General features: G+C 39.0%; 1 protein-coding gene across 1 annotated transcript in view; it reads right to left on the reverse strand.

Moving 5' to 3' along the window:
- Positions 1-16,760, reverse strand: part of TMEFF1 (transmembrane protein with EGF like and two follistatin like domains 1) — a 155,956-nt gene extending 139,196 nt beyond the window's left edge. The window contains exon 1 of the mRNA XM_081952519.1: positions 16,114-16,760. Coding sequence (XP_081808645.1) covers positions 16,114-16,288 — 175 coding nt within the window. The 5' untranslated portion in view covers positions 16,289-16,760. The remainder of the gene's footprint in view (positions 1-16,113) is intronic.
- Between the last annotated feature and the right edge of the window lie 898 nt (positions 16,761-17,658).

Genomic DNA, 17,658 nt, shown 5'->3' on the forward strand with positions numbered 1-17,658 from the left:
AATATCGCTTACCAGAAAAATGGGAGACACTTCAAAAATCATAAAGCAACAATCTCAGCAATAGCAGGAAAATTGAATGCTGTGACCGCATATCATCCAATTTAAGCAAAATCAACTATTTCAATCAGACCAGAGACAAGCCTATATATATATACAGCCCTGTAATTTCTGAAAATGGGAAACCAAACAAAAAGGAAACAATCCAGTTTTGGAAAGCTCTTTAATAACTAATAGTAACAGCAAAATGGTTAAAAATAGATGAAAAAAATTAAAAACGATTTCACGGAAATGATCAATTGCATGTCTTTTGGCTCAAATATCTGAGTAACTTACCTTCAATTTCAACTCAACAGCTTAATGAAGTATTGCATAAAGGAAATACTTTATGCAATACTTCATTAACTATTAATATCTGGCAAAATTTATCTGATTCAAAAAGATCCAGCATAAGAGACAATACCAGGAAACTACAAGCTGATAATATACTTACCTAAAAATGTTTAAATTACTCACTGACATAATAGTGAACAGCATCCAAAATTATTAGAAGGAAGTAACATATTTTCAGTAAACAGAAAAGAGATAATGAGAGTAGTGGAGGTACAAAAGATAGATAAAATGGTTTTGGAGAATTGCAAAAGGTGAAAACCAATTTACACATGGTCTGGATTGATTATAAAAAGACAATTGATAATCATCAAACTAATAATACTAATAATACTAATAATGTAGATTACTATTTAAAATAAATATTGTTTTAATATAAACTGACTTATATAAGGACAACAATTATTGAAGTACTATTGAGATTGGTGAACATGATTAGAACATATGGAAATAACCAAATTCAAACTTCTCAGCCTTGGGAAGTTATCTCATATATCTCCCTTTCTTCCTCCCTCTTGATCTAATTCCCTCCTTTCAGATGCATGATTTACATTAATCTAAACTGAAATAAAAGTTGAATAACCTATTTTCAGATGGCTGAGCAAAGAAAATTAGCACAGAAGAATAGGCTATTCACTAAACGTAAAGAATATGATTATCAAGCCAAAACTAAGAATTTAAATCCTCCTGATTTTAACAATAGTGTTAACATTTATTTAAATCTCTTTTGGAATCAACTCCTCTACCTACCCAGTTCTCTGTTAGTTAAATATCATTAAGTCAGAATTAATTCTTTGTGACATTATGAGAAGTGCTTACCATCCTGAACTTCTTTAATAATAACTCATAGTTCTTCCACATTACTGTAATGTGTGATGGTGAACCTTTGGCACGTGTGCCCAAAGTGGTATGTGGAGCCATGTCACCTGGCACATGCAGTATCGCCCATTCCTCTTCTGGGTTTCTGGCACGCATGTGTGCATGAAAATCAGCTGGCCTTTTTCTGTGTAGCAGCGCCAGAAACTGGAAGAGCTGGTCTTCTGTTTTCCAGCATGAGCATGCACGCTAGCCAGCTGGTTATCACATGTGCATGCGCAATTAACCAGAAGACTAGCTGGCTGGTGCGCATGCACGTGCCAGAAAAAGGAAGGTCATTTTCTGTCACTCGCATGCCTACTGGACAGCTTCTCTTCCGGATTGCATCCCAGACAAGCACTCCCTTTTCAGCACTCAGTGCTGAAATGGTTCGCGATCACTGCTTCTAATGTGTTTCATTCCATCCATCCTGATTATCTATTGTCTTTTTCTTCTACTTCCTTTACCTTGCCAAGCTTAGTTATTTTCTCTAGCCCACTGCTTATAAACATAATTTGTCCAAATTATGTGAGTTTCTCTTAGTGATCAGCATTTCAAAGCCATAGTCAGCCGTTTGGTAATCTAGGACTGATTCATTGATTCTTGTAGCTCATGGTACCCTTCAAAAATAGAAATGGAAAGCATCTACCTTTTTTACCGTGTCAAGTCACAGCTGTAGATAATCACTGTTTTAACTGTTTTCATTGAAAGATTGCAATCCTTCATGGTTTGTCTGTCATTGCTTCCTCCCTCTGCATTTCTCCAACACAATCCATTTTATTTAATCTTGTGCTCAAGAAAAGCTTGATGTAACACCTTCACTCTTTTACAATTAACTGTAACTTCAAAAAGTGCGCGGTTGAAGTTGTCATTGCATCCTTAATATTTATCATTATACCGTATTTCCATTTTGTTGTTTTATTTTCATCGTCATCATAACTCCTGTCTTCTTTACTTTCAGATAACAAACAAGTGTTGTCTGTGTATCTCACATAATTAGTGTTTAAATCAGTTGTCAACTCTTCCAATCTTCCCAGTCTTAAAATATATTAATTTTGTAAGTTAAATGAATGTAAGAAAGATATACATTGCCATTCTAAAACATCACACCAGCCCCATCACCCAACATTTGGGATGCTTGACAACCTGTTTGCACTTATGACCAGTTGCCAAGTACCTTACGATCATGCAGTCGGCATTTGCCATATTCTCTGCCATCTTTCCAAAAAAGTAAATGGGAAGACCAGCAAGGAAGGTTGCAAGCTGCTGCCAGTTGCTGAAAGGACATCCTTTCTGAGGGCTGCCTGCTGAATGGATCTTAGCCCCTCCACTGTGACTGCAGAAACTGGGCTGGGAGCCCAAAGATTCCATTTCTTCAGCCCAGCAGAAGCATTTTCTTCTGCACACAGAAGAGTGCTGCAAAATTAGTAAACACCATTGTTCTGAAGGCTCAAAAGATTGGCGTTCACTAGCTTTCTAGTCCTGTTTCAAGCAAATGCCCGTTCTAAAGGCTAGAAAGGATTGTAACCTTAGGAATGATGATGTTCTCTAGATTTCTAACTGTTAAAAAAGATAGAGGGACATGACATCATATAGTTAACACAAGGTGGAGAATGAGAAATCCCTTCGAAGAGTAATTGTTCCAGTACACCCATTAGGCCTTAATATGTTCTGAGTTTTGGCAAAATCTACCCAGTCAAAAATGTTGCTGTAATTAACAAAACAAAGGCAAACCTATCTTTTTGTATGCCCTTGCTAATTTCCATTATCCCTCTTGGGTTAGCACAGAGAGCCTATTGTTTACTAGTTAAGGTATACCATAAATCTATACAGTCTTTAATAAGGCTTTGCTATATAGAAATGTCCACTTTATGTATTATATTGTGGGCAAGAACTGCCTAAAGTCATTTGGACTCAATTGAGTGAGCACATGGTCTTTCAAAGCCATACTTATAAACACAACAGCAAGACTCTTCCAATGCCCACTTACAAACTCTAGCAAACCTCTAGTTTACTATTACAAATTTGGATTCAGATATGGATATGGATGTTTCGGATATGAATTTAGATATTTCAGTAGCTATAATTATAAATGTCTCAACTGAAAAAGGTCAAGCAAATAATGTTCCTAACTGTAACTACTGAACAATCCCTTATGGGATTTCCATTAAATCCAAGTTTCAGTTGCAAATGTTTTTACTCTCCAGAATCAAGCAGAAGTTCTATAAATTCCCAGAGTGTCATCAATGCTCTGTCTACCACTTCAGACTGCACAATGAAACACACTTTCAATATATATTGAATATCTCTATTGACTATAACAGAGGAATTTCAGGAAAAACAAGTATCTTATCTAAAAAAAGACAAGAAGCAGTGCTGACCAACCACTGATCAACCAGTGTCAGTGAAATATATTTTATTTGAAATGTCTTTGACATTATTTCAAATCATCTTTCTAATTTAGATATTTTTCCATGGGTTTTTTATAAAAAAAATCCTTTTAGAATAAACTGCAATTAGTTAATTGTTCTCTTTTCAAGGGCCTGGAAATTCCATAGGCTCTTAAGCAATAAGAAAATGCCAAAGAACAGGATAATTGGCAAGTAGCCAAAAAAGCATGATCCCATTTTTCCTACTTTACACCTTCCCCTTTAGTTTTCACTTCTTGCTTGGGTTCCTCAAGCAAGTACCAGTTCTTGCTGTATCTCCAGGCAAAGTACTGGATAGAGGTATTGATGAAAAAAGCAATCATCAGGAGGATGACCGGAAGTGCCACAACGAGACAGACTGGAAATAGCGGGCTCCGTAGAATGCCGTGAAAACCAGGCTGAGAAACCGTAGCCAGGAGGGTGGGTGTTTAGGACCAGAACCTTCTTATAGGGAAGGTGAAGAAAGAGCTGCATCTCAAGCGCCAAGAGGAACAAAACTGGTTCCTCGAAGGCTAGAGACTAGCTCTTTGATCTGGCGGCGGGGGCAGTGGACATTGTAAAGTGTCTGCCACAAAGTTGGGACAACTGGGCTAAGCAATGGTACAGGAGCGGTGTCTGGATGAAGTGTTGAGAATGGGTGAGAAGATATAAAACCTATTGGCACAAATAACTTGGAATTCAGAACTGGAAGAGAAATTTTCATATTAAAAACAGCATTAAAAAATTGAACTTTGTGGAAATGGAAGAGGAAAAAAATATGGCGGTTTAAATGATCAAAACCCAAAGAAATTTGTTTCTTCTAAGCCTTGTAGAGGCAGAAATGAGAAACGGATTGAATAACTACAAACTTTGAAATTGAAAGATTTGGTTTTTTTAAATAGACTAATCCAAAATCTCACAGAAAGAGAGGTGAAGAGGGGGGAAAGAACGGCAGCTAAAACATCAAGATTAAGGGGACTGGACTTGTTTCAACGTATTCGTTTCAATTAAACTTGGAGGTAAATAATTAAGAAAGAGAAAATTGAAAAAGAAGTTTTTGTCTTTCCTTGGAAATATACTGGAGTGAAATATCGAGGAGTGGAACTGGCTATTGGAAAGAAGAAAGTATTTTGTAGCAACAGAGAAAGCAAAATTTAAACACCCATCTTTGAGGCCACATGGCACAATGAGAACTACTAGAGAGGGGCTGTTTGCACAGGCTGTTTGGCTTTGTCCTTCTGTAATTGTGGAAGAAAGGGGGAACTTTACTTTTTGTTGGAGTGGAACTGGAACATTCAAATTGGACTAGAACTGATATACAAGAAGAAATTATGGATTTTATATTGTAATGGAACGTTGGGAATTTGAAGAAATAGGTGAGATTATGAGAAACATGCAGGAATCATTAAAGCTGAAAAGAGATGATGATAGAAAAAGTATTAGAAGGGAAGGAAAACAAAAAATAGATCACGGGGTTTGGTAGAGTAATAGGGAAAACGGAAAAGGAGGAGCATGTCCCAACAAAGAAAGGAAAGGGGAGAAAGAAAGAAAGAAAGAAAGAAAGAAAGAAAGAAAGAAAGAAAGAAAGAAAGAAAGAAAGAAAGGGAAAGGATCAGAAAGATATATAGAAGAAAGAAGAAAGGAAGCACACCACAGGGAAAAAACATAATAATAAAAGAAAAAGGGGAAATAGGGTGAAGAGACAAAAGAAAATATTGATGAGGGCACACGAATGGCAAAGCAAAAAGGGATAAAAAAGATTTGGAAGGATATAGAAAGGGTAAGAAGAAGAAGTTTAGAGACTGCGATAAAAGGCTCACTAGAAAGAAGTGGAAAGAATAAGGAAAGAAAGTTGATAGGAGAGAGGAAGAAGGGAATTATATATATAGATAATACTAGTAATGATATTTAAAGGAAATAAGTGTGGTTAACTGAACAGGTAGTTTTCTTTTCTTTTTCCCCTCTTTCCCTTCCCAACTGAAGCGCTAATGAGAGAGTTAAAAATTTGGGGTGCTTAATAATATATAACTATGTAAAATTAGTATGAGTTTAGTGGGAAACTCGAATCAGGCTCACACTTTGTCCAAAAAATAGGCTTTTGGGAGGACGGGAACAAATAATAGAATTCTGAATTATGTATACCATTAAAAAGAGGATGCATGTAAAACCATAAATATGAAAGATGTTTATTGGAATGTAATTATCAATACCAGCAAATATTAAATGAGGTGTGCTCAGATGCTGAAATACACCATGTAAATTAATTGGAGAGAGTGGAAAGGAAAGGTAGAGGTAAGGAAAAAGAGAGGAGACAGGGAAATAGAAGGGAGAAGAGAAGTAGGGGAGAAAGAAGGAGTGGAAAGAGGAGAGAGGAGACAGAGAGAGGAAGGGGAAGTAGAGAAGAGAGGGATGGTAGAGGGAAGAAGGGAGATAGGGAGGAGGATAGAGGACGGTGGTGTAAAAAGCTGCAATATGGTGTATTGAAAGCAGAAGAGCAAATGATAGCTATTCTGGGTTGAGGGAATGCTATGATAATGGACAATACAAAAAAATTCTGTTCAGATGTAATGGTATACTTGTGGTTATATGTATGAAATTAAAATAAAATAAACTTGTTCAAAAAAAGAAAAAAGCAGTCATCAGAGAACAAGAAAGCATCCTCATTTATCTATTATTATTTATATTTTGTATATTATATTATTATTATATTATTTTTATTATTATTTATTATTAAAAAGGCTGTCTGTCTGTATGTTCCAGCATAACTTTGGAGCACCTCGAGAAATTTCAATGAAAATTGGTACACAGATGACTTACCCTCTGGAAACAAGTACTTGGTGGGGGGAAGACACCCCTAGTCTCTCTCTGTATGTGTATCTGTATGTGTGTGTTCCAGCATAGCCTGGGCCATTAAGGAAAGCGAGTAGGGCATACTAGAGCGGCAATTGTCTGTGATGTCAATCCCTTCGCAGCTTCCTATGCCAGCCGTGACATTTGTCCTCCTGTGGACCAATGGGGAAGTGCCTGATGGATTTGGGGCAAAGTGCCAGGATCGTAGACAGGGCAGGAAGGAGGAGTGCATGGGAGGGAGAAGGGAGAGAGCAGGGATGATGGGCATGGTAGAAGGGGCAAGGAAAGGACCCTCTCAATGGCTCCCTGTGAGACAAACCCTTCGACATCTATAAATACCCGGGCAACACCGGATTATCAGCTAGTCCATCTATAAATGGTCCCTCTCCAAAAGTCTCCTTCTCTTGTTACTTACAGTAAGACCTACCTGAAGACTCCATGATTCTACAACATCTGCCTGGACCTGAGCATCTCATTCATCTTTTAAATCCAAAGTGAAAATATAAACCTTGAAAGAGTTTGCAATTTCATCTGAACTTCTATAAATACTAAAACCATGAAAAGCTGGAGGCAGCCAAGAAGCACAGTGGTTACTTGTGGCTACTTATCCATTGAAATAATTGATGATATCTTTCAATTATTGGTGTCATCTGTCAGAAACGTTCGTGATTCCCTTATTTCTCATCTTCCGTAACACTTAATTATTCTGTGACCTACTTCATTAGTTCTATTTCCCATAAGTCATTATTAATACATTGTTATAGAATGCTGCTTTTTGGGTTTCTCTTAAGTAGACTTTGAGGGAAAAGTAGTATTTGAAGTGCTGAAATACATGTAGATTTTATGATTGTTTCATACTGGAATATTTATCAACTTCAAGACAAATGTTTTTCAGATAGAAGATGTACTTTATTGTTCTACATGTAGACAAGCTGTTTAAAATTGTTCATCAAATTAGGCAGAGAACTATTCCCATAATGAACAGTCCATATGGAGTAAACAGTACAAATTAATAAATAGTTTAAAAGCATCTGATGTTGCATTGAGATTAAAGATAAGCAGGAGGGGAGATTATCAGCCCTTTGAATGGAAAACTAGCAGAAGACTCCGGAGGGAGGGGGATATGGGCAAGGTTGAAAAGTATGCCAATTTATATGGTTACTAGGATAACAGCAGAAGACCATTCTGGTTTTAAAAGTACCATAATCTGTTTCCAAACATGGAGATAAAAGGAAATACTTCCTTATATTGTTAAGCTATGGCATTTGCTATGGCAAGATATAGTAGCAGTTACCAATATGGATATCTTTAAAGAGAATTAAGCAAATAGAAGGTTGGGTATCAGCAACTCCTACCCTCTCCTTACCAAAAGCACTGCTCTTACTGATTTAAATCTGGTCCAGCAAGCGTTTCTTATATTTTTGTTCAAACATGCAACTATCACCTCCAACAATGATATTTTTTTTTTAAATTTCCCAAGTAAACCCAATCATTACCAGACAATCCAAGCTAAATTTAGCAATCCACAAAATAAAAGAACATACATTTTAAGGAGATCATGATTACTTCTATTTGTTTCTATTAGACAAAGGGAGGATTAAGAATTTTTAGAGCCCCTTCCCCCTGAATACTGGAAAAAAAATCCACTGAGCCTGCAAACTTGGTAATCAGTCCTGGAGGGCAATACCTAGTGAAAACAACAGTGCTGAATGCATCTACAGTATTGCACTGTAGTTCATCCAGATAAAAGGATGAAGTCATCCACCAGGTGAAATCAAAAACAAATAAATCACTTGGTGTTATGCTTGAACCAATCTGACATAGAAGATTCACTGGGGTATCACAATTCACTTTCTTCCTTCCGCATGCAGCATTGATGGAAGCTCTCGCTGGGTGCGCTAAGCAAACACCAAATGCCCTCATTTCAGTTCCAGCACTGCTGAAACTTGCAGGGTTATGAAGCTACATTATCATCATCACCATCACCACCATCCCACTTCTTTTTGAAACTTTTTTTTAATAAGATTTTTTTTTATTTTAATTGAACATAAACACAAAAAAAGAATCATCCTTCAATACATCTTGTAGAAAGCATGTTGATTGGTTTCTTCCATAATCATTACTTGTAGTTCATCATAGATGATACATTTTAAATCAAAGATCTTTATATATCTTACCATCAATATATCACAATTCTCATTTGACTACAATTATTTGAACGTGTTTCTGCCTGAACTTATTCATACTTAAAAACACAACCACATAATGGCACTTGTTAGCTATTTCAAAAATCCTCCAATAACATTATAATTTTTTGAATATTCTGAGTAAAAAATCAATTAATGAAGTTTCTAAGCTTTTTTTTCACTGTTTAGAATATTATATCCAAGTTGCTTTTACCAATACCAGAGCATGCATATATTATTAAATAATATCCATTAACATTTCCTTGTTGTTATTATAGTTAGCTAAACGTCCTTTACTATTTATATCCCAACTCCTCTCATCACTCCCCCCCTCCCAAAATAGAATAAAACATTACACCTTTATAACAAAACCTAAATAGAAGTTTGTTGGTAAAATTTGTAGGTCTTTTTCCCAGTTCAGAATTGCAATCTATATCCAGATTTCTTTTATTAGTTTAACAGTACATAATATATATCATTAAGTTGTATCCATTTTCATTCCATTATTGGTAATTATAGTTATTTAATTGTTAACGAATAAACATTTAATAACAATCTAAAACAATCTAAAAATTACTAAATTCCTACTTATTGCTCAACCAAGATTAATTAATTTTTTATTAAGAACTTTCATTGTCAACCTGTGTCTTTCCAATAACAAAACAGTCTTATTTCTCTTGCCAATTGTGGTGTCAGTCTTCTTTTTATCTCCTTTATAAGGTTTTTATAGATTTCTCCCCGCACTTTGTTGCTTAAAGGATCTCTCAGGTAGTCTCGTTGCCCTCCAATTGTTTTTAAAATTAGCTCTTTTTTTGGTTATCAATTGTGCTTCTGAAAGAGTTTCTTTTCCTAAACCCATCATCATTACCCTTTTTCCCTCTTTTGTATCTTGAAATCTGGGGTAGAACTCCAATTCGTCGAAGTCCCTCTTCCATGTTCCCTTCATTCCACTTTCACCCACATTTGCTCCATTAATAAAATGATCAGTTGTCTTGTTTTTATCTTCTATATCTTCATTCTCGCCTTTAATTTCTGGGGCTCCAGCCCCTTCATCTTTTGATGTGAGAAATACTAGTTTTTCCAACTTCTTCTCGATTCTCCTGTATCCTTCCAATAAATTTAGAATTCCAGCCAAAATATTTTGAAATTTTAAAGTTTCCTCCTCTGAATATTGATCCATGTTTCCAGAAAAAAGAAAAGAAAAAAAAGAAACTAATAGCCACTGCCACTTTAGTCTTCCAAGCCTATTTTATTTTTTAATTTTAGGTTGATTTAAGCACAAGGGTTTTTTTGTGCTCTTCAAAAGAGAAGGGTTCTATTTTGTTTTGTTTTTCCCCCTTTCTCTCCTCTGCCAAAATAGTTCTCACAGACACCTGTAAAAACAATTCGTGCCTTTGGCTCTTTATCAGTTTGTATAAACAATTTACAAACCCTTCTGCTACAAAGTCAGTGAAAACAAAGAGAAAAAAAGGAGAGATACATTGTTTCAAAAACTCCAGCTTCCGACTTCCGAGTGGCTAATTGCTATTTTCCACTTTCACTATCCCAGGCTTAAATGAAATAAAGTTCTTTAATAAAATTTAGCAACAAGTAATAGGAAGGATTGTTAAAGAAGGTTTTAGTCCAGAAATCAAAAAATAAAGTAACAAAGAGCAGAGGGGGGGGAAAAGGTTCACTTTAAGGGAAGAAATGAACAATGTTACGAGCATTTCAATCCACAAAGTATAGTTACAGAGAAAAAAGGCTTTCCAATGCAATCCAGTGTTAATTAATTTTGCAGCTTAATTCTTGCTTGAGGACCTAATTTAGCTTTTTTTTTTTTTAAAGGTTTCTTTGGGCAGTTTTTCCAAGATAGTAAAAAGTCTCACCAGATGGACTCACTTTCTCTTTTTCCCTTCCTTCTGGAGCATCCCAACTTCATCAGCCTGGGGGCTGCCTGTTTACTGCCAGCTTGAAGACCTTCACTTTGCGATGTCCCTGAGACCAGCAAGGCTTTGTCTTCCTAGTCACCATCTCTACGGGACAGTTTAGGTCCAGCTGGACCATCCAGCGGTAAAAGTGTCAACGGCAGTCTCGGAGTGTCGAGACCGCATGTCGTGATATTGCAACATGGCTCCTCCTCTTCTTGAAACTTTTTTTTGAAAAGCAGAATAACTGTTCTGAATCAAGGAGGTCACACTGCCCCTTTCCCCACTCTATGCTTTCTTCCTCTTGAGAAGAACACTATAGCACTGTGATGGCAAATCTGTGGCACGCAGCACCTTGTGGGCACGCAAGCCATCACCGCATTTCAGCTCTGCTGCACATTGATGTGTGCCTCCTGCTGGCCAGCTGGTCTTTGGGTCTCTGCCGTGCATGCATAGGGTTGGGGTGGGCCACATATGTGGGGGGGAACGCGCCATGCATAGGGGTAGGGGACCGTGTGTGCATGCACGGTGGGGCACATGCAGGGGCCATGCACGTATTGTATTTTGGGGTTTCAGGTGAATGCATGCGCATTGGGCACTAGGTCTGGAACAGATTAGCCATCACTGCGATAGCAGCTAAAAGAAATTAGCCTAGCCTGGCCTCAATCAACCCCTACAGCAGAAAGAGTTAGAGGATCTGCTCTTGCCCTACAACTACATTTCAGAAGTTCAGTCTGAGAACAGAAATACTATGTTTTCTCAAAGCCTGCAACTGGCAAGGGAAATTGCCCACTCTTGCTGCTGCTAGCACTTTTATCAGCAGAAGGGCATTATTTATTTAAATTAATATGAGTGCAATCACAATGTATCATTGCTCTTCACTCTCTTTGAAACTACATCAGATCTATTGATCAATTATTTAACTGGGTTATCCTCTTGCTTTTAGAATACAAAACACTTTGTTCTGAGCTACTTAAATGTGAAATTTGTCATCATGAGGTTGTCACTATTTTTGTTTACTGTCCTATCCCTACATTTTTAAAATGTGTAACTGGGGAAAGCTATGTTCTGTATTTCAATAAACACTAATGAAAACCTGTCAACTCTACGTAAGTTTTATTTTCAGTAAAAGGAAAAATCTGTATAAATGATATAGCAATACCCAAGAATCTGAAGCAGTGGATGGAGTTAACTTTGAAATTAGATTTACTGAACAGCTAAAATTTTAGGCAAGGAAGATAGATTCCATTCACTGATGTGAATGGAATGAGACTAAGCAATAATCTAAAATTATTCAATCCTAAAGTAAGTTAATAAGATTAACGAAGAAAAATAACCCATCTCCTTCTTGCTTCCTCCAGCAATGTTGGTTGTGAGGCAGAAGATGGCTAGGAGTTAAGGAATAGGAGGAATTTTGCCTCTTGAAGTTCCATAAGATGTTTTATCATCCAAGTCTAATTCAACCAAACTACTTAGGGAAAGAATTTGAAACTGCCATGCTATTTGAAAGGATTTTTCCCATTAAGATCTTAATTAATGTCTTACTCATTGTATCTTAATTGCCATACAAAAGATGTCTGAATAATAGAACAACATGATCCAGGGAGGGATCCACTAGAATTGCTCATGCCAGGACAAGAGATTCTGATGGAAGAAGAATGTTAGCATGGATTATGCAAATATAATCCTGGCACTGCCTTGTAATTCTGTCAAATATCACCAGTACAATGAGATATTAAGTCAGAAGGAAGGGGGAAAGTGTACATAAGGAATAATAGATTACTTGGATTACTGTAAAGAAAATAGAAAGAATTCTATAGGAAGCTGTAGGGCATATGTATGACTTATTATCAAATATCTGCATAAGGAAATAAAAAGAAAGTGGGAAACATGGTTGTCATTACTGGACACAGAAACGGCTCAGTGAAAAAGGCAGGGACTATACTTTGAAAAGAACATCAGCTACAGCATCCTAATGTACACCAGATAAATTAATTAGATTTGAAAGTCTGTGTTGTATCCAAATTAAGCAGCTCTGAATATAAAGAAGACCCTTGGGAGATATTTCCATACTAAGTATTATAATTTGCAGAATATGTTCTCCAATTACGCAAGTAAACCAAAACCTTTGCAGTCTTGTCTTTTATGTTATACTGTTCAATTTTATTTTATTGTTCTTTATGCTGAATGCATGTGATTTCTCTTCATTTAAAACAGCACTACTATATTTATAGGCATTATAGAGCAATATCAGGTCCAAAAATCTGCTTCGTCTGTCAACTTTTTAAAATGAATCTCATTGACTTCTCCATGCAGCATGCAAGCTATATATGCTGGTTAGACGAACTGGCATTTGACAGTAGCAAATTAACCTACTAATCTTTCTTTGCACAAAACATGATAAGTCATTATATGGATGCAAAAGAAAACCAAGTAAAGCATGCAAGAGCAACACTTTGCTCAAATAGTCTATCAACATGTCTATAATCACAGCATGAGAAACTCAACAAGCAAGGATCAAGGAACAAACAAAGGTGAAATTTACATTGTGGGATGACTTTTCCTTCTGTGAGAAATTGCTAACCACATCAACCACCATTGTCAGAGTTGTCTATAACAAAGATGACAAAGGAGGCATAGTGCAATATAAATATTTTTAAAGTTAAAAATCCAATATAATAACACTTCCAGATATTAGCCTATGCCTGTCTACATAGAAATAAGTCTCTTACTAGACCTTAGATATATGCTGAATGCTACAGGTCTTGTAATCTTTGCAACTGCTCCTCCCTACTCACTAATCTCTTCTGGTTGTAATTTAGGGGGGGGGAGGTAGTAGGGGGGAGGGAGCCAGATTCAGAATATTTACAAACATTCTAAGCATGTTATGCTTAAAAATTTGGAGGAATCTGCAAGAGAGTTACACATTCTCTTTCGCCTCTCCACTTTTCCTTCCTCCTTATGCATCAATATTTTAATCTAAAACATAGATCATTCCATTGTTACACCTGTTTAGGGGCTTAGTTGCCTGCTCCTTTGATAGTCAACTCAACCCAAACCAATACCGTGTATGTTTAAGGTTAATTCTGATATTACCTATAGAATTTACTCTTTAGCAAAAAGGCTGCAATCTTAAGATTGCAATCCCATACAAGCTTGCTTTTTAAAAAAAAGTTACATTGGAATTCATTCCTGAAAAGGCCAGGGAAATGTACTGTCAATGACAGGGTACCAAAACAGAGCACTATAAAAAGTGCTCAAAGCTGTTTAAAAAGTGGCAGCCGTCTTCATCTCTCAGAGAAGATAATGAGATTGAAAAGAAGAATCTCTTATGAATCTCTCATGAATTTGGCACCAGCAGTTGCAGGTAATTTTTACTAGCAATCCTTTCAGAGCAATCATCCATGCTCTTCAAATGAGGAGGGGAAAAACATACAAAAATGACAGCTAGAATGCTTTGAGGAAGGCAAAGCACTAGTCAAAAGGAACAATGAATTAGAAATATGCTTAAGAAAAATTATCATTTTTAGAAACCCAATCCCAATTATGTTTAATTTCTTGTCATTTCCTGAATCTGTTTAAATACTACTAATTTGGAAAGATAACTTTTAAGGAATAAATGTGAGGTTAAAAAACAGCATTGATTTCTGTAAGGTGTTGAAAGTAAATAAAGTAACCATTTAGAGAAGGCATTTTTTTAAAAAAAATTACATTTGTTCTCATCACAAAGTATTTTACAATAAGTCTTTTAGATAACAGAGGCTAGAATTGATCTAGGGGCTTGTATTATATTTATTAATTCTGCAAACATGACAAGAAGCAGGCCAATTATCTAAACAGGTTGCAGAAGGAACATCTCCGCATTTGGAGTTTCTCAGACAATCTTTTTCAGAAGCAGAGGTGAAAAAAGAGGTGAGTATGGATGCAGTAACTGTAGTGATAAGACTGATATACATCCAGGGCAGAGAAACAAAAGAGATGCTACCTCCTGAGTGCTTTTTTCCTTTTGTTGCCTCCTGATCATAAATTATTTTCTCTTCCTGTGCCACAACTAAAAAAGTACAATTTTGAAATCGGAGCTGCAGTTTTTCTTCCAGCAATAGGAAATGAACTCCTATCACCTGGCCAGTTGTTCCAAATTCATGAACTGTTGACCCTCTCACTGCCCACACAAGGTCAATGTTCACATTCCCAGATTTATTCTCCCATGTTCATGTCAGAGGGAACATGGGGCTCTGAAATGCATGCATGTGAAAGGGAAAGAGGGAAAGAGGATGGAGGTTGTGTTGAGACCTCTTTGTATACAAAAGAGATGTGGGTGATAATGTGTGAGATTTTACAGGACAGTGTGATTTTGGACCCAGGCAGTGTTTAGCTTCCACAATAAAAGTGTACACATCTGAAGTAAAAAAAAGAAAAAGAAAATCTTCTTGAACCCAGGCCTGTGCATAAGATTTTGGTGCCACTAAACTCAATGGGATTTACTTCCAAGTAAGCAAATTTAAAAAGATGTTGCTAGTGAAACCGCCTGTACACAATACCTGAAAGTAAGCCCAGGCGAATTTTGCTTACTTTGGAATATACACATATAGTGTTTGGGCTATGAAATAGTGAATAACATTTTGAAGATTAACCCACAATCCCCACCTGTCTATTCAGAAAGGAAGACTACTGAATAACATCTTGTTCTTAGGTAAGTTATAGAATTGCACCTGAAGAGATGGTCAATTTCAGGTGCAACTCTATAATTTACCTAAGAACAATCAGGTGCAATCCACACATACAATCATGTTCTATAGGCCAGGGCTGAACCTTGGGTCCAAAGGCAGACTGGCTGAAATTAAGCTCTTGACTGCTTCCATCCATGTCCATCTGCACAACCTGATGATGGCTCTGGCTGGGCAAGCGGATTCCTGGCGAGTTGGGATGGCGCTGCAATCGGCCCCTCTTCTTTATTTTGCAGACCGTGTAGTAGAGAGACACAGAACCAAATCTATCAGATGAAACTAGCAGGAAGGAGGCAGAGCCTGCGTGGAATCTGTTTCGCGGCACATTAACAGGCAGAAATCGTTCCCAGCGCTTGAAATCCCGTGCATGTCGACGCGGAGCAAAGTGCCTCCGAATTGCAGCGGCTCTCGCTCTTCGGAACCGGAACTTGGCGCGGGGAATTCGGGGGTGGGGGCGTGGGGGAGAGAAGGCAGGCAGGAAAGTGGCGTGATGGTTTTCAAAAGTGTGACTGACAAGCAAGACAAAGATGGGGCTGGCTACTGAGTTATTAAGCATGGAAGGGAAGGAGGGGTCCATGGACGAGAACGAGGAAGGAAGGAGCCCATGTGGCGTGGCGGGCCGAGATGGGCGTCTTGAGGTGGAAAACCCCCGAGCGGTTAAGGGCGCGAAAGACGGGGACGAGAAGCCAGGGAGGAAGGATGCTCAGCCTGGGCAGCAGGAGCGCTTGTGCGCCGTCCAACCCACCACCCCACTCCCCGCCCAAGCGCCCAGCCCGCCGGTCCTGCAGCTTACCTGAGCAGTTGCTGCCCGCCTTCCCTTTGCCGGCGCAATCGGCGGCGGGCGCGGCGGCGGCGGAGAGAGGGTTGGACGTCCGGACGGGACCGAGAATGCAGAGAGCCACCGCCAGCATCAGGAACACGGCGTCGTTGCAGCCGGGCGAGGTCCGGGACCGGGCGGTGGCCGCCATGGCGAGGGCTTGTAAAGGGGAACAGGAGGCCCTTCTAGGTTCAATGGGCGCCGCCGGGAGGAGCGCGGACCCACCGGCCTTGCTGCCAGCCAACGCTCCGCATCCCGGGCCGCCTCGTTCTTTTCCGAATTCGCTCCTGTCGGTTGTTTGATTCTGGTTTTTTTTTCCCTCCTCCGGCTTCCGGGAGCCGGCAGGGGTAACCTTGCCTCCCCGCGCCCCTTTGTGCGCTGCTCGTGCTGTCGTCGTCTATGCCGCTGCTCCTGCTGCCGGCGTCGCCGCTACCGCTCGGGCTACAACAAAGGGAAGGGAGGGGGAGATGGAGGCAGGGGGAGGGGAAGAAGACGGGAGTGGGGTCCACGTGATGCCGATGCCGCCAGCCTCCTCCTCCTCCCCCGGGACCGGGACAGAAGGGGGGTCCGACTCCAGGTCGCCACGCCCCCTCTTTCCCGACCGCCACCACTTGCCCGTGCGCGGCGGGGGCGGCGTCTTCAGTAGCGCCCGGGGCACCTTGCTCAGTCGCGCGCCGGTCCTGGGATTGTTCGGCAAAGAAAGAGGACGCACGCTCGGGCCGCTTCTCCTCGCACGTGAAGCCTGCCGTGGGTGTGTGTGTGTGTGTGTGTGTGTGTGTGTGTGAGTGAGGGCTTCTCTGCTGCCTCGAAATCATCTCCCTCCAAAACTGCCGAAAAGAGCAAAACTGGGGCTGTTTTAGCCGCTTTCATAAGAGGGGAATTGAGAGAAAATATAAACGCATTTTTGTCTGAGGACTGGGGCGTTTAATCACCTCCTTGGAACTAGCTGAGAATTAAGCCGTTGAGAATTGAAATGCATGTTGGCAAATCAGAAATGCCAATGAACTCCACCGTTGGGTTGGTTCCCCAAAAGTATGATCAGCATTAGGGAGTACCTCATTTCTTTTTATTTCTTTTCTGGGGGGGGGGGGGGTTGAGCCTTTCCTCATTGCTGAGGTACTCCTGTCCACCAAGCCTTGAGTTGCCAGAACACAATAGTGACATGAAATGTGCTGCTCCCATTGCTGATTTCTTTCCTGCCTTTTTTGTTTCTGTTCTCAAATCACTGCCAGTCATTCAAGGCAATGAGTGTAGAAGTGTAACAGATTGTGGCTGCCCATGGATGGTTGTAATAAAGGGGGAAACGTTACTGTTGCTTTTTCTATCATGTCCGATACAGATAAGTATGATTGAAAATTGTTTCCCTCATAAGTTGGGAATGACATGACATGGCAAAAAGAAAGAAAGAAAGAAATTGCCATGAGGTTTGTGTGATGGTTAAGTCCAATTGGGAAAGACCTGTGAACACAAGACTTTTTAGAAACAAGATTTCAAATCAAATGTATTATTACAATCAAACAA

This window comes from Natrix helvetica, assembly GCF_964273705.1.
Source record: "Natrix helvetica genome assembly, chromosome: 4".
In the NCBI taxonomy this organism is placed as follows: domain Eukaryota; kingdom Metazoa; phylum Chordata; class Lepidosauria; order Squamata; family Natricidae; genus Natrix; species Natrix helvetica.